This window comes from Xenopus tropicalis, chromosome 9, assembly GCF_000004195.4.
Source record: "Xenopus tropicalis strain Nigerian chromosome 9, UCB_Xtro_10.0, whole genome shotgun sequence".
NCBI lineage: Eukaryota > Metazoa > Chordata > Amphibia > Anura > Pipidae > Xenopus > Xenopus tropicalis.
In genome coordinates, this window is record NC_030685.2 from 2,086,461 (window position 1) to 2,108,991 (window position 22,531).

General features: G+C 46.4%; 2 protein-coding genes across 2 annotated transcripts; both read left to right on the forward strand.

The window, feature by feature from the left end:
- Positions 1-1,669: 1,669 nt before the first annotated feature.
- LOC101734787 lies at positions 1,670-14,226 on the forward strand. The gene is made up of 5 exons (XM_031893305.1): positions 1,670-2,500; positions 10,198-10,371; positions 12,140-12,473; positions 12,919-14,177; positions 14,209-14,226. The coding sequence occupies exons 1-5, from the start codon at positions 2,444-2,446 to the stop codon at positions 14,224-14,226; spliced, it is 1,842 nt and encodes a 613-aa protein (XP_031749165.1). The 5' UTR covers positions 1,670-2,443.
- On the forward strand, positions 14,174-19,714 carry LOC101734336. Its single transcript, XM_004919770.3, has 3 exons — positions 14,174-18,266; positions 18,595-18,893; positions 18,975-19,714. Exons 1-3 carry the CDS (start codon positions 14,238-14,240, stop codon positions 19,045-19,047), a joined length of 4,401 nt encoding a protein of 1,466 aa, XP_004919827.3. The 5' UTR covers positions 14,174-14,237; the 3' UTR covers positions 19,048-19,714.
- The last annotated feature ends 2,817 nt before the right edge of the window (positions 19,715-22,531 follow it).

The following is a 22,531-nucleotide window of genomic DNA, read 5'->3' on the forward strand; positions in this document are numbered from 1 at the left end:
TAATGTACCCCCTACTGTAAATGATAAGGATATTAGCAGTCACTGAGGGGTTCTGTGCCCCCCATATAAAGGCACAAGGCTGCAGGCTGAGTTATACAGGGAACTCTGAGTATCACTCATGTATTATAAGGGATAATGTACCCCCTACTGTAAATGATAAGGATATTAGCAGTCACTGAGGGGTTCTGTGCCCCCCATATAAAGGCACAAGGCTGCAGGCTGAGTTATACAGGGAACTCTGAGTATCACTCATGTATTATAAGGGATAATGTACCCCCTACTGTAAATGATAAGGATATTAGCAGTCACTGAGGGGTTCTGTGCCCCCCATATAAAGGCACAAGGCTGCAGGCTGAGTTATACAGGGAACTCTGAGTATCACTCATGTATTATAAGGGATAATGTACCCCCTACTGTAAATGATAAGGATATTAGCAGTCACTGAGGGGTTCTGTGCCCCCCATATAAAGGCACAAGGCTGCAGGCTGAGTTATACAGGGAACTCTGAGTATCACTCATGTATTATAAGGGATAATGTACCCCCTACTGTAAATGATAAGGATATTAGCAGTCACTGAGGGGTTCTGTGCCCCCCATATAAAGGCACAAGGCTGCAGGCTGAGTTATACAGGGAACTCTGAGTATCACTCATGTATTATAAGGGATAATGTACCCCCTACTGTAAATGATAAGGATATTAGCAGTCACTGAGGGGTTCTGTGCCCCCCATATAAAGGCACAAGGCTGCAGGCTGAGTTATACAGGGAACTCTGAGTATCACTCATGTATTATAAGGGATAATGTACCCCCTACTGTAAATGATAAGGATATTAGCAGTCACTGAGGGGTTCTGTGCCCCCCATATAAAGGCACAAGGCTGCAGGCTGAGTTATACAGGGAACTCTGAGTATCACTCATGTATTATAAGGGATAATGTACCCCCTACTGTAAATGATAAGGATATTAGCAGTCACTGAGGGGTTCTGTGCCCCCCATATAAAGGCACAAGGCTGCAGGCTGAGTTATACAGGGAACTCTGAGTATCACTCATGTATTATAAGGGATAATGTACCCCCTACTGTAAATGATAAGGATATTAGCAGTCACTGAGAAGCAGAGTTTATGAACAGAACTAAAGGTAAATGAGGAAGAGGCAGTGACTTCCTGCTGAGGAAACACTTTATGGGGAAATACTTTACATCTGTCTCTGCTGCATACGGCAGCCCCTTTGCCAGGATCTCTATATATAATATGAGTTTTGAAGTGACTCCTAGTAGAAGTGGCCTATTCACTGTCCAGTAGGGGGACTCCGGGCATCTCCGGGCATCAATGTACTGACCCGCTAGTTATGGGCTGCCCAGACCTAGGAAGTAGAGTAGGTAGGTGGGGGCAGGACACAGGTAAGTACTGCAGGCAGCTCTGTATCATTTATTCCCCTTTACAAAGTTCAGCAAAAGATTGAAGCTTGAACTAAATAAATAAACCTCCGCTGCATGGCAGCATAGAAAGCCATAGAGCCTGCAGCCAGCACCCTGATAGCTAGTTACCCATCAGGGGTATATACAGATGTGCCCCTAAATATCACCCATCCTGCCACGGAACCTCCCATTTTCCATCTGCCCCCCCCATGCAGCAGATCAGGGCTGGCCAATCAGAATGCTCAGTACATTGCAACTATGGGGCAAGTTCTTTCGGGTTTGTGGTCAGATCTAAACATAATATTTTTTACAGCAACAGAGGCCGGACCATTTAACCGCTTCCTGTAACGAACAAACCAAACAGAAGGCAAAGCATCATGGGTATTTAACCCGAGGCAACAACAGAGAGAACCGACCCATTGCATTGGAACTGAGTGGGTTAATGGGTTTCCTATGGGGTCAGTCAGTATGGCAGCACCGCCGCTCTCCCTGCTGGGCGGAACCACAGGCTGAGTGATACCAAGGGAGGGTTCTGAGTGGGTCAGTAATTGCTATTGATCCGCTTCCCAATATATCCGCTAGAGAAGCGCAGAAGATTCCGGTACAGCGAATGGAAAGGCAGAAATAGCAGCTACAGACTCGCTGCGGACTTAACCCCTTGTGGGGAGGGCGCCTTATAGTCAGTTAGGACTTTGCAGGTGGAATTCACCCAAGCGACGTTGCAGTTGGTCATAGACTTTTGCTTCACTCTTGTGCGTCTGTTCCTGCGAGTGTCACGTTAGAGTTGGACCTGGGGGTCTCACAGGGGTCTCTTCCTATAACTGGATATTATACCCTGCGAGAGCGGCAGGATTGACTGGAAGGGAAGGGGTTACACAGAAGAGGAAGTTTTGTTGCACACATTGGGGATACTCGGTACCGCTCTGTCACACAGCTTGTGGGTTTGGGCCACTTCCCGTGACAGCTTGAGTGGAAGGAGAAGCAGAGAGACAGAGAGAGACGGCAGCGACGGAGCTCAGAGAGACATGGAGCTCTTACAGAGACATCTCCCCCGGGTGTACGAGGCGCTGCAGAGCGCTCTGGTGAGTCTGACCCCCAATATGGGGGCGCGGGGGAAGTTACTGGGACTGAAAGGGGGTCAGAAATAGAGCCACAACCTGGTCAGGGAGCAGAGAGAGTAGGGGGAGAGAGTGCCAGAGTGCAGGAATAACACTCCCAAAGGGCAATGGTCCTGTGTGTGGGACCCCCAGTAAGGGGGGGGGGCAGGAGAGCAAGCAATTGTACCAACGGGGAAATACCAGGCAGGGCTCTAAATGTACCCCCTGTGGGAATAGAGGGGGATACAGGGAGGTACAGTCAGGGAGAAAGGGGGATACAGGGCGGTACAGTCAGGGATAGAGGGGGATACAGGGAGGTACAGTCAGGAATAGAGGGGGATACAGGGAGGTACAGTCAGGAATAGAGGGGGATACAGGGAGGTACAGTCAGGAATAGAGGGGGATACAGGGCGGTACAGTCAGGGAGAAAGGGGGATACAGGGCGGTACAGTCAGGGATAGAGGGGGATACAGGGAGGTACAGTCAGGAATAGAGGGGGATACAGGGCGGTACAGTCAGGGAGAAAGGGGGATACAGGGCGGTACAGTCAGGGATAGAGGGGGATACAGGGAGGTACAGTCAGGAATAGAGTGGGATACAGGGAGGTACAGTCAGGGAGAAAGGGGGATACAGGGCGGTACAGTCAGGGATAGAGGGGGATACAGGGAGGTACAGTCAGGAATAGAGTGGGATACAGGGAGGTACAGTCAGGGATAGAGGGGGATACAGGGCGGTACAGTCAGGGAGAAAGGGGGATACAGGGCGGTACAGTCAGGGATAGAGGGGGATACAGGGAGGTACAGTCAGGAATAGAGTGGGATACAGGGAGGTACAGTCAGGGATAGAGGGGGATACAGGGCGGTACAGTCAGGGAGAAAGGGGGATACAGGGAGGTACAGTCAGGAATAGAGTGGGATACAGGGAGGTACAGTCAGGGATAGAGTGGGATACAGGGAGGTACAGTCAGGAATAGAGTGGGATACAGGGAGGTACAGTCAGGGATAGAGTGGGATACAGGGAGGTACAGTCAGGAATAGAGTGGGATACAGGGAGGTACAGTCAGGGATAGAGTGGGATACAGGGAGGTACAGTCAGGAATAGAGTGGGATACAGGGAGGTACAGTCAGGAATAGAGTGGGATACAGGGAGGTACAGTCAGGGAGAAAGGGGGATACAGGGCGGTACAGTCAGGGATAGAGGGGGATACAGGGAGGTACAGTCAGGAATAGAGTGGGATACAGGGAGGTACAGTCAGGGATAGAGGGGGATACAGGGCGGTACAGTCAGGGAGAAAGGGGGATACAGGGCGGTACAGTCAGGGATAGAGGGGGATACAGGGAGGTACAGTCAGGAATAGAGTGGGATACAGGGAGGTACAGTCAGGGATAGAGGGGGATACAGGGAGGTACAGTCAGGGATAGAGGGGGATACAGGGAGGCACAGTCAGGGATAGAGGGGGATACAGGGAGGTACAGTCAGGGATAGAGGGGGATACAGGGAGGTACAGTCAGGAATAGAGGGGGATACAGGGAGGTACAGTCAGGGATAGAGGGGGATACAGGGAGGTACAGTCAGGGATAGAGGGGGATACAGGGAGGTACAGTCAGGGATAGAGGGGGATACAGGGAGGTACAGTCAGGAATAGAGGAGGATACAGGGAGGTACAGTCAGGGATAGAGGGGGATACAGGGAGGTACAGTCAGGGATAGAGGGGATACAGGGAGGTACAGTCAGGGATAGAGGGGGATACAGGGAGGTACAGTCAGGGATAGAGGGGGATACAGGGCGGTACAGTCAGGAATTGAGGGGGATACAGGGAGGTACAGTCAGGAATAGAGGGGGATACAGGGAGGTACAGTCAGGGATAGAGGGGGATACAGGGAGGTACAGTCAGGGAGAAAGGGGGATACAGGGCGGTACAGTCAGGGATAGAGGGGGATACAGGGAGGTACAGTCAGGAATAGAGGGGGATACAGGGAGGTACAGTCAGGGATAGAGGGGGATACAGGGAGGTACAGTCAGGGATAGAGGGGGATACAGGGAGGTACAGTCAGGGATAGAGGGGGATACAGGGAGGTACAGTCAGGAATAGAGGAGGATACAGGGAGGTACAGTCAGGGATAGAGGGGGATACAGGGAGGTACAGTCAGGGATAGAGGGGGATACAGGGAGGTACAGTCAGGGATAGAGGGGGATACAGGGAGGTACAGTCAGGGATAGAGGGGGATACAGGGAGGTACAGTCAGGGATAGAGGGGGATACAGGGAGGTACAGTCAGGGATAGAGGGGGATACAGGGCGGTACAGTCAGGGATCGAGGGGAATACAGGGAGGTACAGTCAGGGATCGAGGGGAATACAGGGAGGTACAGTCAGGGATCGAGGGGGATACAGGGAGGTACAGTCAGGGATAGAGGGAGTTACAGTCAGGAATAGAGGGGGATACAGGGAGGTACAGTCAGGAATAGAGGGAGCTACAGTCAGGAATAGAGGGGGATACAGGGAGGTACAGTCAGGAATAGAGGGGGATACAGGGAGGTACAGTCAGGAATAGAGGGGGATACAGGGAGGTACAGTCAGGAATAGAGGGGGATACAGGGAGGTACATAGTTACATAGTTACATAGTTACATAGGGTTGAAAAAAGACCTGTGTCCATCAAGTTCAACCCATCCAAGTAAACCCAGCACACCTAACCCCCACCTACCAATCTATACACTCACATACATAAACTATAAATACAACCACTAGTACTAACTGTAGATATTAGTATCACAATAGCCTTGGATATTCTGATTGATCAAGAACTCATCCAGGCCCCTCTTAAAGGCATTAACAGAATCTGCCATTACCCCATCTCTAGGAAGGGCATTCCCCAACCTCACTGCCCTCACCCTGAGGAACCCCCTACGCTGCTTCAAATGGAAGCTCCGTTCCTCTAATCTAAAGGGGTGACCTCTGGTGCGTTGATTGTTTTTATGGGAAAAAAGAACATCCCCCAACTGCCTATAATCCCCTCTAATGTACTTGTACAGAGTAATCATGTCCCCTCGCAAGCACCTCTTTTCCAGAGAGAACAACCCCAACCCTGACAGTCTCACCTCATAGTTTAACCCTTCCATCCCCTTAACCAGTTTAGTTGCAGTCTCTGCACTCTCTCCAGCTCATTAATATCCTTCTTAAGGACTGGAGCCCAAAACTGCACTGCATACTCAAGGTGAGGCCTTACCAGGGACCTATAAAGGGGCAAAATTATGTTCTCATCCCTTGAGTCAATGCCCTTTTTTATACAAGACAGCACTTTATTTGCTTTAGTAGCCACAGAATGACACTGCCTGGAATTAGACAACTTGTTATCAACAAAAACCCCTAGATCCTTCTCCATTAAGGAAACCCCCAACACACTCCCATTCAGTAGATAGTTTGCGTTTATATTATTTCTACCAAAGTGCATAACTTTGCACTTATCAACATTGAACCTCATTTCCCAGTTTGCTGCCCAGTTTCCCAGTCAAATCGCTCTGCAAAGCGGCACATCCTGCATGGAACTTATAGTTTTGCACAATTTAGTGTCATCAGCAAAAATAGAAACAGTACTGTCTATGCCCCCCTCCAGGTCATTAATAAACAAGTTAAAAAGCAAAGGCCCAAGGACTGACCCCTGCGGTACTCCACTAACCACACTGGTCCAATTAGAAAATGTTCCATTTCCCCCCACTCTTTGTACTCTATCCTTCAGCCAGTTCTTTATCCAATTACAAATATTATGTTCTAGGCCAATATTCCTTAATTTGATCATTAACCTTCTGTGAGGTACTGTATCAAACGCTTTAGCAAAGTCCAAGTAGATCCCATCCACTGCCATTCCAGCATCAAGGTTCCTACTCACCTCCTCATAAAAGGCAACTAAATTAGTCTGGCAAGATCTGTTACCCATAAAACCATGCGGCACAAACTAATAGTATTGTGAACTGCAATGTATTCAAGTACCCTATCCCTTATTACCCCTTCCAAAAGTTTTCCTACTACTGATGTCAGACTAACAGGCCTATAGTTTTCAGGCTGAGAACGGGATCCCTTTTTAAATAACGGCACCACATTAGCAATCCGCCAGTCTCTTGGCACCATGCCAGACCTCAATGAATCCTGAAAAATTAAGTGAAGAGGTTTGGCAATCACAGCGCTCAGCTCATTTAATACCCTGGGATGAATCCCATCCGGCCCTGGACCTTTGTTTACCTTTACATGTTCAAGTCTCTTTTGAATTTCCTCCCGAGTGACCCATGCGCCAGTAGCTAAATTACTAGAACTGGGCATATTACAAGGGAAGCCTTCATTATCTGGCTCCTCAGATGTATAGACAGATGAAAAATAAGAGTTCAAAATTTCAGCTTTTTCCCCGTTCTCATCAACCAACGTACCCCCCCGTGATAATAAAGTTCCCACCCCTTCTTGCTTCATTTTTTTACTATTCACATAATTAAAAAATAATTTTGGATTCTTTTTACTCCTAGCTGCAATATCCCTTTCCATCTCTATTTTAGCTGCCTGATAGCTTTTTTGCTGCTTTATTTGCTTCCTTGTACCTGATGAAAGTTTCCGCTGTCCCAGCTAACTTGAATGCCCTAAAAGCACGTTTTTTCTTACCAACCTCGACAATAACACTTTTATTCAGCCATAAAGGTTTTGCTTTGCGATGCCTCTCCTTGCTTACAAGGGGGATATACTGTTGCGTATACCTACAAAGCAATGTTTTAAAGATGTTCCATTTTCCTTCTGTGCCTAACCCCATGAAAAGCCTTTCCCAGTTGACACATTGCAGAGATGCCCTTATACTGGCACAGGCTGCACGTCTGAGCGTTTAGTTACCCCCTTATAGAGCTGTCTCTGCAGCATTATCTCAAAGGAGACCATGTTGGGATCACTGTTCCCCAAATGCTCACCCACACAAATGTTAGAGATAAGTTCATTATTATTAGAAATCACCAGGTCCAAAATAGCGTCATTCCTAGTGGGTTCTTGAACCGCCTGAAATAAAAAGTTGCCATTTAGCATATTTACAAACCTACTAGCTTTTTCTGACTTAGCCACCCCATTACTCCAGTCAATGTCCGGATAATTAAAGTCCCCCATAACAACAACTTGACCCAGTTTTGAAGCCTCCTCCATTTGCAACAATAGCTGGGCCTCATCCCCCTCATCTATACGGGGTGGTTTATAACATACACCAATGATCATTTTCTTTGTCAGTCAGGAATAGAGGGGGATACAGGGAGGTACAGTCAGGAATAGAGGGGGATACAGGGAGGTACAGTCAGGGATAGAGGGGGATACAGGGAGGTACAGTCAGGAATAGAGGGGGATACAGGGAGGTGCAGTCAGGAATAGAGGGGGATACAGGGAGGTACAGTCAGGAATAGAGGGGGATACAGGGAGGTACAGTCAGGAATAGAGGGGATACAGGGAGGTACAGTCAGGAATACAGGGGGATACAGGGAGGTACAGTCAGGGATAGAGGGAGTTACAGTCAGGAATAGAGGGGGATACAGGGAGGTACAGTCAGGAACAGAGGGGGATACAGGGAGCTACAGTCAGGAATAGAGGGGGATACAGGGAGGTACAGTCAGGAATAGAGGGGGATACAGGGAGGTACAGTCAGGGATAGAGGGGGATACAGGGAGGTACAGTCAGGGATAGAGGGGGATACAGGGAGGTACAGTCAGGAATAGAGGGGGATACAGGGAGGTACAGTCAGGAATAGAGGGGATACAGGGAGGTACAGTCAGGAATAGAGGGGGATACAGTCAGGAATAGAGGGGATACAGGGAGGTACAGTCAGGAATAGAGGGAGGTACAGTCAGGAATAGAGGGGGATACAGGGAGGTACAGTCAGGAATAGAGGGGGATACAGGGAGGTACAGTCAGGAATAGAGGGGGATACAGGGAGGTACAGTCAGGAATAGAGGGGGATACAGGGAGGTACAGTCAGGAATAGAGGGGGATACAGGGAGGTACAGTCAGGAATAGAGGGGGATACAGGGAGGTACAGTCAGGAATAGAGGGGGATACAGGGAGGTACAGTCAGGGATAGAGGGGGATACAGGGAGGTACAGTCAGGAATAGAGGGGATACAGGGAGGTGCAGTCAGGAATAGAGGGGATACAGGGAGGTACAGTCAGGAATAGAGGGGGATACAGGGAGGTACAGTCAGGAATAGAGGGGGATACAGGGAGGTACAGTCAGGAATACAGGGGGATACAGGGAGGTACAGTCAGGGATAGAGGGAGTTACAGCCAGGAATAGAGGGGGATACAGGGAGGTACAGTCAGGAATAGAGGGAGCTACAGTCAGGAATAGAGGGGGATACAGGGAGGTACAGTCAGGAATAGAGGGGGATACAGGGAGCTACAGTCAGGAATAGAGGGGGATACAGGGAGGTACAGTCAGGAATAGAGGGGGATACAGGGAGGTACAGTCAGGGATAGAGGGGGATACAGGGAGGTACAGTCAGGGATAGAGGGGGATACAGGGAGGTACAGTCAGGAATAGAGGGGGATACAGGGAGGTACAGTCAGGAATAGAGGGGGATACAGGGAGGTACAGTCAGGAATAGAGGGGGATACAGGGAGGTACAGTCAGGAATAGAGGGGGATACAGGGAGGTACAGTCAGGAATAGAGGGGGATACAGGGAGGTACAGTCAGGAATAGAGGGGGATACAGGGAGGTACAGTCAGGAATAGAGGGGGATACAGGGAGGTACAGTCAGGAATAGAGGGGGATACAGGGCGGTACAGTCAGGAATAGAGGGGGATACAGGGAGGTACAGTCAGGAATAGAGGGGGATACAGGGAGGTACAGTCAGGAATAGAGGGGGATACAGGGAGGTACAGTCAGGAATACAGGGGGATACAGGGAGGTACAGTCAGGAATAGAGGGGGATACAGGGAGGTACAGTCAGGAATAGAGGGGGATACAGGGAGGTACAGTCAGGGATAGAGGGGGATACAGACATGAAACCCACCAATAACAAAGCTTGATGGAACATGTAGCCGGCTGGACAGGAATATTTGCAACAAGAGACATTTACTGGCTGATATCAGTATTGTGACGTTATTATATATATTTACATAGGAGCAGGTCTCCTCCTCCCCGGGGCCCCCCTGGGTGCCACTCAGTAGTGCATAGGGTGGGGTGCCACTCAGTAGTGCATTGGGTGGGGTGCCACTCAGTAGTGCATAGGGCGGGGTGCCACTCAGTAGTGCATAGGGCGGGGTGCCACTCAGTAGTGCATTGGGTGGGGTGCCACTCAGTAGTGCATAGGGCGGGGTGCCACTCAGTAGTGCATAGGGCGGGGTGCCACTCAGTAGTGCATTGGGTGGGGTGCCACTCAGTAGTGCATAGGGCGGGTGCCACTCAGTAGTGCATAGGGCGGGGTGCCACTCAGTAGTGCATAGGGCGGGGTGCCACTCAGTAGTGCATAGGGTGGGGTGCCACTCAGTAGGGCATAGGATGGGGTGCCACTCAGTAGGGCATAGGGCGGGGTGCCACTCAGTAGTGCATAGGGCGGGGTGCCACTCAGTAGTGCATAGGGCGGGGTGCCACTCAGTAGGGCATAGGGTGGGGTGCCACCCAGGAGATACTGAAGGGAAGTGACCCTAGAGTTCTGTTTCCCCCCCCCCCACAGAATTACCTGGGAACTGTAACTGCACAGATATTTGGAGCCCCCCCACCAAGTCGTCAGCATGAAAGGAATGCCCAGAGGCACGTGGCCCTCGGCACCGCTCCACCCCAGCCGACCCACAGCTCCGAGACCCCTGCGCCGACTAATGGGCAAGGGGCCGATACCCACGGCACCAAGGTAAATGCCAACTGTGACTCTCTACCAATGGTACATACTGTGTATTAGGGAACTGTGTTATTCATTCCTATTAGCTTTCTCTTGGGTAAATTGTACATTTAGCTTCTCCTTTAAGCACCATTCCTCCAGCTTAACCAATCCCAACTTGCCCCCCCTTATATATTTATAGTGACCCCCCCTTAACTGCCCCCCCCCCCCAGTGTAACCAATCCCAACTGGGCCAGCCTTTCCCCATAACTGAGCCCATTCCCTTTATCAGCTTAGTCGCTCTTCCCTGTACTTTCTCTATTTCATTACTGCCCCCCCTTATATATTTATATATAGTGACCCCCCCTTAACTGCCCCCCCCCCCCCCAGTGTAACCAATCCCAACTGGGCCAGCCTTTCCCCATAACTGAGCCCATTCCCTTTATCAGCTTAGTCGCTCTTCCCTGTACTTTCTCTATTTCATTACTGCCCCCCCTTATATATTTATATATAGTGACCCCCCCTTAACTGCCCCCCCCCCCCCCAGTGTAACCAATCCCAACTGGGCCAGCCTTTCCCCATAACTGAGCCCATTCCCTTTATCAGCTTAGTTGCTCTTCCCTGTACTTTCTCTATTTCATTACTGCCCCCCCTTATATATTTATATATAGTGACCCCCCCCCCTTAACTGCCCCTTCCCCAGTGTAACCAATCCCAACTGGGCCAGCCTTTCCCCATAACTGAGCCCATTCCCTTTATCAGCTTAGTCGCTCTTCCCTGTACTTTCTCTATTTCATTACTGCCCCCCCTTATATATTTATATATAGTGACCCCCCCCTTAACTGCCCCTTCCCCAGTGTAACCAATCCCAACTGGGCCAGCCTTTCCCCATAACTGAGCCCATTCCCTTTATCAGCTTAGTCGCTCTTCCCTGTACTTTCTCTATTTCATTACTGCCCCCCCTTATATATTTATATATAGTGACCCCCCCTTAACTGCCCCCCAGTGTAACCAATCCCAACTGGGCCAGCCTTTCCCCATAACTGAGCCCATTCCCTTTATCAGCTTAGTCGCTCTTCCCTGTACTTTCTCTATTTCATTACTGCCCCCCCTTATATATTTATATATAGTGACCCCCCCTTAACTGCCCCCAGTGTAACCAATCCCAACTGGGCCAGCCTTTCCCCATAACTGAGCCCATTCCCTTTATCAGCTTAGTCGCTCTTCCCTGTACTTTCTCTATTTCATTACTGCCCCCCCTTATATATTTATATATAGTGACCCCCCCCCCCTTAACTGCCCCTTCCCCAGTGTAACCAATCCCAACTGGGCCAGCCTTTCCCCATAACTGAGCCCATTCCCTTTATCAGCTTAGTCGCTCTTCCCTGTACTTTCTCTATTTCATTACTGCCCCCCCTTATATATTTATATATAGTGACCCCCCCTTAACTGCCCCCCAGTGTAACCAATCCCAACTGGGCCAGCCTTTCCCCATAACTGAGCCCATTCCCTTTATCAGCTTAGTCGCTCTTCCCTGTACTTTCTCTATTTCATTACTGCCCCCCCTTATATATTTATATATAGTGACCCCCCCTTAACTGCCCCCCAGTGTAACCAATCCCAACTGGGCCAGCCTTTCCCCATAACTGAGCCCATTCCCTTTATCAGCTTAGTCGCTCTTCCCTGTACTCTACTTCATTACTAGTAATCTGGTGAATGGTTCTCCAACCGTCCTTAGACTTAGACAACATCTGCTGCCATTTTGCACCTTAATGATGTGCCACTGGGCCTCTGCTTTTAGATAAATGAACACCTCACACCCCTTGAAGACAACACAGTTTTGGTTCCACTATCAGGACTAGAGGAAAGGGATCCACCATCAGGACTAGAGGAAAGGGACCCACCATCAGTACTAGAAGAAAGGGACCCACCATCAGGACTAGAAGAAAGGGACCCACCATCAGGACTAGAAGAAAGGGACCCACCATCAGGACTAGAGGAAGAGGATCCACAATCAGGACTAGAGGAAAGGGACCTCCCATCAGGACTACAGGAAAGGGATCCACCATCAGGATCAGAGGAAGGGGACCCCTCTCCTGAGAGGGACTCTGAACAAACAGACGCAGTTCATGCAGGTGAGGATGTTGCTTATTCTGACAGACTTTGTTTCCAACTGGCCTTCATTTTCCTTGATTTGTAATATTCCTAGCCTTGACTATGTACATAAGCATAAAGAGGAATAGTTACTATCATTAATAGTTTTGCACTTGTGTCTGGGGCAATAGTAAGTGAAATTGCACTTTGGTCACAGTATTTGCGGGTGTAAATGAGCCCTCCTATGAATCGATTTCAATAGAACTGGCTCCATATTTTATGTAAGTTTACAAATTCTTAGTTACCCTTTATACTTTATACTAAGCAGCAAGAGAAATATTTTTGCAAGAAATAAACATAGCTGGAGTTGTTGCCAGGGCATCCAGGGAATAAAATGTAAATAATTTACTGAGGAAGTCATGGATCTAAGACAAAATACATGATTATTAATATATATTTATATGTTTTGGCTTTTCTCTATTACAGGAGTCACAGAAGAGCGAAATATTAAGATGGAGCTTCGAAACAGAGCAAAGAGCGGCTTGGAGAATGAAGCTTATGATGAAGGACCAATCAGAGATCTTTGTCTGCCCAGAGAAGAATTCAGCCCTTATGGAAAGCCCATGGGGATGAAATATGATCATTTTAAAGCCAAAAAGATAAGAAAATGCGTCACTTTCTCAGAATATGATCAACACAAGGAAAAAAAAGTGGAGTTTTTCTCAAATGACAAATACCAACTTGGCAAAGCAACTAACAAGGAAGAACTGAGCGAGGATCCAACTCCTCAAAAAATCTCCAATAAACGGGAACTGAATTCTGGAAATGTAGAAACGAGTGGTCTGGAAAGCATTTCATGTAACGCATACGAGGGGTCATCAGTAGATTCTGAATGTGCAGTAACGGCACAGAGAGAAGGACTAAGTCTGGAGGAAGACCACCAAGAAGTTCCATCAGATGCAGAATTAGCTGAGGTGGACATTCTGTCAACTACTGAGCCCAAAGATGATTTATCCATTCTTGTTACCCATTCTATGATATATACAGAGAGCCCAGACACTGGGACAAATAAGCAAGACCCCAGCCATGATTATATAAAGAAAGAAACCAAATTAACGGAGGGAACCTTTCAAAATGATCCAGAGGAAGATATAAAAGATGAGCCCATAACCTCAGTGTGGACTTCACAAAGTACCCCAGAATCTAATTTGGCTCAAAAAGAAATGTTTGAAGTGGGAGAACATCTACATGATGAAAAAACAAATTTGTTTACCCTGGAAGATTTAGGAGCTGAGGAGTCTTATGAAGAGGCCAGTAGATTTAAAATTGCTTCCTCTGAAGACATATCTCTGGAAGTTCCAGTTTTATCTTTATCAGAAGAAACCGTGGTTTTAAGTTTGGTAGATATGTTAGGAGAAGACTGTACTTTGGAAACTAAAGGACAATTTGCAGATGAAAAAGGCAGTGGTCACTTGATGGCAGAGTCTGGACTGGAAAGACTGGAGACAGAACAACCAAGGATTGATATGGGTGACCATCATGCTAATGAATGTCAAGAACTAAATGTAGGTGCATTTCAGATGCAAGCAGGCCATCCTATGATTTATGGAGAAATAAAGTTGGAACCAATTGATGGAATAATTGAAGGAAATTCCAATTACATCCCTAGGTCATTACAGGATGACATAAGAGAAGGCTTAGAAGAATCAAAGCAAACCATATGGTATGATAAATATGAGATGGAAGTAGGTAATGATAAGGACCTTCAAACCCCAGAAGATACATCTCAGTTAACAACAGAGTCTATGCAGGAAACTAAGGAGCAAAACACTGACACATTACAGAAACTAAATGAACAATTACAAGATGAAGAACAACTAATTGCCTTCTCAGCTAATCTTATTAAAGATGTCTTGCAAGGCTTATGTTTGGCTGGTCAACATCAAACATCGTTGTTGCCTGCAGAGTCCAGTGTTGGAGAAAATGACCAACTAACCCATGTTATATATAATGAAAAAAGTGATCCTTCTATAGAAGAAGCAAAGGAGTTGCCAGTAGAAAGAGAAAGTTTATCAGCAGTGGGACCTACAGAAGAGGAAATATTAGTTAGAGAAGCAGAAAAAAGCCTTAATCAAGATGAGCCAAATAATGTTCAGGAGGTAGAATGTTTGAATCTTAGAGATCAGTTACAAAAGACTGAACTGAACAATGATCAAACAAATGATGAAGAGTCAATGGAATTGTTGCAACAAGAATTGTCACTAGACCAACCAAGAAATGTAGCTCAGTCTGAAGAGGCAAACCGTTTCTTGACAGAGATATGTGTAAAGGAGCAAAGCTTGCCACAACTAGAAGATGAGGACCTACAGGCATACCCATTAAATGAAGAAGCATTTACTTCAAAGGAGGATTTAACAAGTGGTAAAGGTGAAAAAGATCAGATACTTTCTGGAGAAAATGCAGAATATACAGAAGAAAGGTGCACCGCCAAGTTACCCAACACAACAGGATCTAGTGAAACTCATCAAGAATTACATTGGATTCCAAAACCTCAACTACTTAACACATATGTTGACCTTGATTTTATGAACAGTGGCAACGAAGTGGCTTTCTCTAAAGAAGATAGAGCTAACATCACATCAGATGGAGAAGAACATATTCAAGAAGAAACTGATTTTGCAGCTTCAACAGGTGAACCATCAGAAGAAATAGAGACCTTACCAAAATCAGTTTCTCCAACACAAGATGAAGAGACTTGTAAGATCTCTGCTGAATTCATTGTGATATCAAATGATGAAGAGTCAATGGAATTGTTGCAACAAAAATTGTCACTAGACCAACCAAGAAATGTAGCTCAGTCTGAAGAGCCAAACCGTTTCTTGACAGAGATATTTGTAAAGGAGCAAAGCTTACCACAACTAGAAGATGAGGACCTACAGGCATACCCATTAAATGAAGAAACATTTACTCCAAAGGAGGATTTAACAAGTGGTAAAGGTGAAAAAGATCAGATACTTTACAAAACACAGAATGAGGAAGGCTCTGCTGGGGAAATATACAAACATATATCACATCTTGCAACAGAATTACATGATTCTTCCCTTGTAGAAAAGTTTCAGTCACAAACCTTTGAAGAAGACATACATTTTCAGACAATGGTAGATTTTTATAGGGATAGTAAGAGGGAAGAATCCTTTGAACAAATAGACCATAGCAATAAAGTTGAACAAAGCCGGGGAACATATGATATCTCAACACAAGATACATTTACAAGTCAAATTCAGTCAACATTTTCTGGAGAAAATGCAGAATATACAGAAGAAAGGTGCACCGCCAAGTTACCCAACACAACAGGATCTAGTGAAACTCATCAAGAATTACATTGGATTCCAAAACCTCAACTACTTAACACATATGTTGACCTTGATTTTATGAACAGTGGTAATGAAGTGGCTTTTTCTGAAGAAGATAGATCTAACATCACATCAGATCGACTGGGGGAGGAACATATTCAAGAAGAAACTGATTTCACAGCTTCAACAGGTGAACCATCAGAAGAAATAGAGACCTTACCAAAATCAGTTTCTCCAACACAAGATGAAGAAACTTGTAAGACCTCTGCTGAATTCATTGTGATATCAAAGGAAAACGTTGGAGTCCTATCACATCTCAGTTCAGCCAGGTCTCCATTCAGTGATGAAGAAACAGAAAGAGGTAGTGATCTTGTTGGGGTTATGCAGCCCTTACATAAAGAGATTAATATTATCAAACCAGCTGATGATCTCAGAGAGTCAATGAAAGTCATGGGTGAGTTATCAGATGTGGAACCAGAGATTACTCAGACTCACTCACTAGATGATGCCAATAAACTGGCTACTTTAGAAGAAAGTCAAATTTTTACCATGACAAACCAATTACAAGTTGGAAAAGAAGAACAAGATGGAGAGAAAGCTGCAGCATTTTCAAAAGAACCTCAAACTGAAATCAGCAAAATGGACATCCTATTAAAATCAATAAAAGAGGTGCAAGACAAAGAAACCCTTCACACAACTCATCACTTGGAAGAAACAAAACACGTTGTGATATCAGATGAAAATGTCATGGAATTAAATATTTCTCCAATGGAAGATGAAACAGAGAGTAACATAAAAGACCTGGAGGAATCCCTGAAAGAAATAAACATGTTATTGAATGTTCAGACAGAGATGACTGTGAATCATTCAGAAGATGTCAGGGAAACCACTGGGGAGGGAAGCCAATATTTTACTATACCCGGCCAGTCACAGCAACTTGTTGGAGAAGAAGATATTTTACAAAAGGAAGAAAATCATTACATAAACGCTCATTGCACAGAACCATCAGAACCCAAGGGAGGGAGTATCGAACCAGAGGACAACCTAAGAGACATCAGCGAATCAGAGAATGAGCTGGATATGTTGTCCAACAGAGTTAATGAAGAGCCGCCCACTTTAGAAGAAGTTCAATCGTTAAGCACATCAGAACAATCACTCGTTGGAGAAGAAGATATTTTAGAAGAGAAGAGTCTACCAACAGATCAACCCACAGAAGTCAATGAAAGAGAAATCCTAACAAACTCAACACAAGAGGACAAGACCCTTAATACCACCGAAGCAATGGAATCTATTGAGATTTCAAATGATCATTTTATTGACCCATCAAAAGAATTACATCTTAATTCAATTAGTTCTCAAATTGAAGATGAAACAGAAGACATTATTGAGCATCCCCCAGAAGAAGAGAAAGACATTATCACACCAGCGGATAACTTAACAGATTTCCATGGATCACAGAAAGAATTGAATCTTTTGTCAGATGTGCTACCAAACATTGCTACAAATTATCCAGCAGAGCATTGTAAGGAAACTTATGTGGAACAGGCTACTTTGGAAGAAGAACCAGAAGGCCAGTCACAACCATGTGTTTCAGAGGAAAATATTTCTGAAGAGACAGATAAATCAACTTCAGAAGATCAACCAACAGTTATTGAAAGAGACTCTGAGATACAAGTTGAAGAGAACCTTCAGCCCAGTGATAACTTAGAAGAAACAAAAACCATAGTGATACCAGGTGAAATTTTCATGGACCTATCAGAAGAATTATTTCTCCCAGTGGCTAATTCTCTTGTTATTGATAATGAAAAAGAAAGGCTTTATGATCAAACTGAGCAAACTTCACAGGAGGAAAGAAATGTTCTTAAATTAGATGATAATATCTCAGAGAAAGAACTATACGTGGTATCAGATGTTCATACAAACGTTACTCAGAGTCACACAGCAGAAGATGTAATTGCTTGGAAGTCACATGATTGGGGAGAACCCATCATGGAAGCCATTGCCATGGAACAAACACACTCCTTCAAAGGTTATATCGAAGATCAAGATGCACCAGTAGAAGAGGGAGAAGTTAGTGTAAGTGATCTCTTACCTAAAGCTGAATTTATCTTAATACCAGATGTAAAGCCCATTGAACTGGACAATCCAGACAGTCTCTCAAGAGGAGGTGGTTCTGAAAGAGCCACAAAGGATACTCTGGGAATCATGAGTGTCTCACCGTTGGTCGGAATTGTTATCACAACAGATCACGAGAGTTCAGAAGACAAGAACTCGTCAGAAATGAAATGTTCTTCAGAGGAAGATGCCATTGATGGTAATGATGTTGTCCATATGTCCACTAATCAGAAAGGAGAGCATCTGGAAGCAGCAATTTTATCAGTCCCTGAAAAGTCTCTTGTAGCTAATCCCGACCTCTTGTCAGAGGTTGGGGGAGATCTGAAGGCAAAGGAGACACTCAGTGATCAAGAAGAGGGCACACTGGTAAGCGACTGATCTGTATTCCTAGAATTATTATTGTACGTACATTTATAATCATACAATTGTAGCACTAGCCTCCATATATATATATATATACAGAGAGAGAGGCACGAGTTTTCTGTAAATTATAAATGGTGCTTAGTCGTAAGCCGTCGTAGTCGTAGTGTCGTATGATTCGTTAAAACGTCTGTCATGAGTATATTAGAAGTCACCTCTTAGATCCATGACCATATGAAACCACTCAGCCAGTTGGCTTGTGCCTTTAAATGGTTGCAGAACCCCTCAGTGACTTCATAAATCTAACTATTTGCCCCTGTGTGTCCCTGCATAGCTTCCCCACAACACATTGGACCTGAGTGCACAGAAGAGCAGGGTAATTTTACGTAGGAAAACCTCGATTCGCAAGCGACCACGGCAGACCCTTCCTGACCCTGAGACCATCGAGCAACCTCCTCCTCCCGTCTTCAGGCCATTAGCAATGGGAGTGCCAGTTTTCCCAGTGAAGCTTCCAATCATTGCCCCTTTACACCCAAAACCTACACCACCTCCTGCTGAAGTCCATAAAGAAGAGAAGCCTCCCACAGAGGGATTAGCCGTGCAGCCCAAGAAAGTGATGCCAAGGCATGCTGGGTAAGACAGAATAATAGACTGAAGGGATAATATTGCATGTGATAGATATGGTATTATAGCTTTTTTTTCTATTGCCAATAGATTTGGGGTCCCGCATCCCCAGATGATGCAAGAACTTCAGAATCGCCTACTGAAGAAGAAGCCAAAGCAATGACTTGAAGAAGACTTAGAAGAGTTGCCCATGACACAGAGTGAGGTACTGACTGCTCCCTAAAAAGAGTTGCTTTCAGCTTGTCCTTGGGGGTCTTCCAATGGTCCATTTTAAGGACAACTCCCCAACAGCACAAATGGACCACTATGCAGATGGACAGAACAATCTCCACAGCACCCCTTGGTCATCAGAACCTGTGTGGGCGGGGTCATTCCCAAAGGACCCAATGGTGATCACTAGTGCACTTATGGTTTAGGCCTTGGAAGATTCCTTAATGTAAATTGTTTGTAAACAACCTAAGAGGTTGGAGCAATACGTCGACGACATTCTGCCTACACTTCTAATTGGTTGACCTGCGCTTCTGATTGTTTCCGATTGGTTCAACTATGGAATGAATGAATCTGATAAATCTGTATTTATCTCTTTGGATACGACTGTAAAACTGAGTTTTATCGACTCCAACACAGTTGCCATGGAAACCTGCCTCTAAAGACTCGAAGATTCATAGAAGTGGTTCCTTCCTTTGTGAGACGTCATGAAAAAATGATTTATTGGATAAATAGCCCCATATTTACATAGCGCTAATGGCAAATTCATCATTTTTTGACAGTTATATTAAACTAGTGCAATTTTTGCTTATATATAAAGGGTAAGTTCTCACAAAAATTCATTTAGTCTCTTTTTGATTCAGTTTTTTTCAAAAAAAGATAAATCAGTTCATTTCTCTATGGGTAAAAGTTGAATGTTTTTGAAATTTATGAACTGAACCCAAAACGAAGAATTCAAGAAAAAAAAAAAAAGATTTCTAAATGTACAATTTCCAGAGGTTAAATTTCCCAGAATTCCTATTTATTTATGGAGAGTTTTTGATAAAATAGTGAATTTGCTCTCAAAGTAGAAATGTAATTTTCACCAAAATTGGAAAAAGCATTAATTTTATTTATTTAACTACAAAAATGTTCAATATTTTTTTTTTTCTGACTGCCAAAAAAAAAAAAAAAAGTTCTTTAACCTCAAATTGAAAATAAAAGGAAAATATTTCATCAAAATGGATTTGCAGGAAACTTTAGCAAATTATTTGTTGAAAAAGAGGAAAAAGGTCAAAATAACAGTAAATAAAGTGTAGAAGTAGCACCAGGGGTATTTGTCACGGGGCAGATGATTCCATACAAAGCATTAGAGTAGGAAGGCACAAGGGTAAAATGCAAAGTATTTTCTGCCCCCCCCCCCACACAATTACCCAGAAGTCTGATCAGAATGACTGCTCCCTAAAAAGAGTTGCTTTCAGCTTGTCCTTGGGGGTCTTCCAATGGTCCATTTTAAGGACAACTCCCCAACAGCACAAATGGACCACTATGCAGATGGACAGAACAATCTCCACAGCACCCCTTGGTCATCAGAACCTGTGTGGGCGGGGTCATTCCCAAAGGGGCCCGGGCTTCCCAGATATAAGGGTTCCTGCTGCTGTTGCAGGGCTTCCCTGGCTTCTATAAAGGGGTTTCTGCTTCTACTCGGTGCCCAGCTGGTAACAGTGTGTGTGTCTGTAGGGTTAGGGCAGGGTGGGCCAAGCCAACTGGGCACCCTAGGCAACCCGTTCAGCCACCTTGCCCCTGCACCTTAACCCCGCCCTCCCGCCGCTGCCGCATGTGCCCCCCAATCGTTGCTCCCTAGTCAGCTGCCTCTTCTGCCCCCCCTAGTTCCGGCCCTGGGATAGGGTCAGCCCCAGTTCTACTGTGTGTGTATGTGGGTCTATGGGCAGTGTGTGTATGGGTGTGTGTATGTGGGTCTATTGGTGTGTGTGTGTGGGTCTATGGGTGTGTATGTGTGTGTGTATGTGGGTCTATGGGCAGTGTGTGTATGGGTGTGTGTGTGTGTATGTGGGTCTATTGGTGTGTGTGTGTGGGTCTATGGGTGTGTATGTGTGTGTGTATGTGGGTCTATGGGCAGTGTGTGTATGGGTGTGTGTATGTGGGTCTATTGGTGTGTGTGTGTGGGTCTATGGGTGTGTATGTGTGTGTGTATGTGGGTCTATGGGCAGTGTGTGTATGGTGTGTGTGTGTGTATGTGGGTCTATTGGTGTGTGTGTGTGTGTATATGGGTGTGTATGTGTGTGTGTATGTGGGTCTATGGGCAGTGTGTGTATGGGTGTGTGTGTGTGTATGTGGGTCTATTGGTGTGTGTGTGTGTGTATATGGGTGAGTATATGGCTGTATGGGTGTGTGTGTGTATATGGGTGAGTATATGGGTGAGTATATGGCTGTATGGGTGAGTATATGGCTGTATGGGTGAGTATATGGGTGAGTGTATGGGTGAGTATATGGGTGAGTGTATGGGTGAGTGTATGGGTGAGTGTATGGGTGAGTATATGGCTATATGGGTGAGTGTATGGGTGAGTATATGGGTGAGTGTATGGGTGAGTATATGGGTGAGTGTATGGGTGAGTGTATGGGTGAGTGTATGGGTGAGTGTATGGGTGAGTATATGGCTATATGGGTGAGTGTATGGGTGAGTGTATGGGTGAGTGTATGGGTGAGTATATGGCTATATGGGTGAGTATATGGGTGAGTATATGGCTGAGTGTATGGGTGAGTATATGGGTGAGTGTATGGGTGAGTATATGGGTGAGTGTATGGGTGAGTGTATGGGTGAGTATATGGCTGTATGGGTGAGTGTATGGGTGAGTATATGGCTGTATGGGTGAGTGTATGGGTGAGTATATGGCTGTATGGGTGAGTGTATGTATATGGGTGAGTATATGGGTGAATATATGGGTGCAGGGGGGGCAGTGCTGGAATGAATATGGAGCAGTATAATTTCTGGTAAACTACAAAAATTCCCCCATTCTCTGGTGACTCAAAATAACCCGATTTTCCCAGCACCGGGGAGGGATATTCCAGCTCCCTGATTGGGTCTTCCCTTTCTTGCAAAGGGTTAAAGGAGCCAGCGTCACTGGGGGGGGGGGGTGACTGTGGGCCCCTGGGAGGAGCAGGTTGGGGGGTGACTGGGGGCCCCTGGGAGGAGCAGGTTGGGGGGGTGACTGTGGGCCCCTGGGAGGAGCAGGTTGGGGGGGTGACTGTGGGCCCCTGGGAGGAGCAGGTTGGGGGGGTGACTGGGGGCCCCTGGGAGGAGCAGGTTGGGGGGTGACTGGGGGCCCCTGGGAGGAGCAGGTTGGGGGGGTGACTGGGGGCCCCTGGGAGGAGCAGGTTGGGGGGGTGACTGTGGGCCCCTGGGAGGAGCAGGTTGGGGGGTGACTGGGGGCCCCTGGGAGGAGCAGGTTGGGGGGGTGACTGGGGGCCCCTGGGAGGAGCAGGTTGGGGGGGTGACTGGGGGCCCCTGGGAGGAGCAGATTGGGGGGGTGACTGGGGGCCCCTGGGAGGAGCAGGTTGGGGGGGTGACTGGGGGCCCCTGGGAGGAGCAGGTTGGGGGGTGACTGGGGGCCCCTGGGAGGAGCAGGTTGGGGGGGTGACTGGGGGCCCCTGGGAGGAGC

Excerpts from the sequence above, each read along its gene's own strand:
- LOC101734787 (XM_031893305.1), top strand. The coding sequence starts at position 2,444 with ATGGAGCTCTTACAGAGACATCTCCCCCGGGTGTACGAGGCGCTGCAG. Across the intron at positions 2,501-10,197 it reads AGGCGCTGCAGAGCGCTCTG|AATTACCTGGGAACTGTAAC; the intron begins GTGAGTCTGACC and ends CCCCCCCCACAG. Across the intron at positions 12,474-12,918 it reads AACAGACGCAGTTCATGCAG|GAGTCACAGAAGAGCGAAAT; the intron begins GTGAGGATGTTG and ends TCTCTATTACAG.
- LOC101734336 (XM_004919770.3), top strand. The coding sequence starts at position 14,238 with ATGCAGGAAACTAAGGAGCAAAACACTGACACATTACAGAAACTAAAT. Across the intron at positions 18,267-18,594 it reads ATCAAGAAGAGGGCACACTG|CTTCCCCACAACACATTGGA; the intron begins GTAAGCGACTGA and ends GTCCCTGCATAG. Across the intron at positions 18,894-18,974 it reads GTGATGCCAAGGCATGCTGG|ATTTGGGGTCCCGCATCCCC; the intron begins GTAAGACAGAAT and ends TATTGCCAATAG.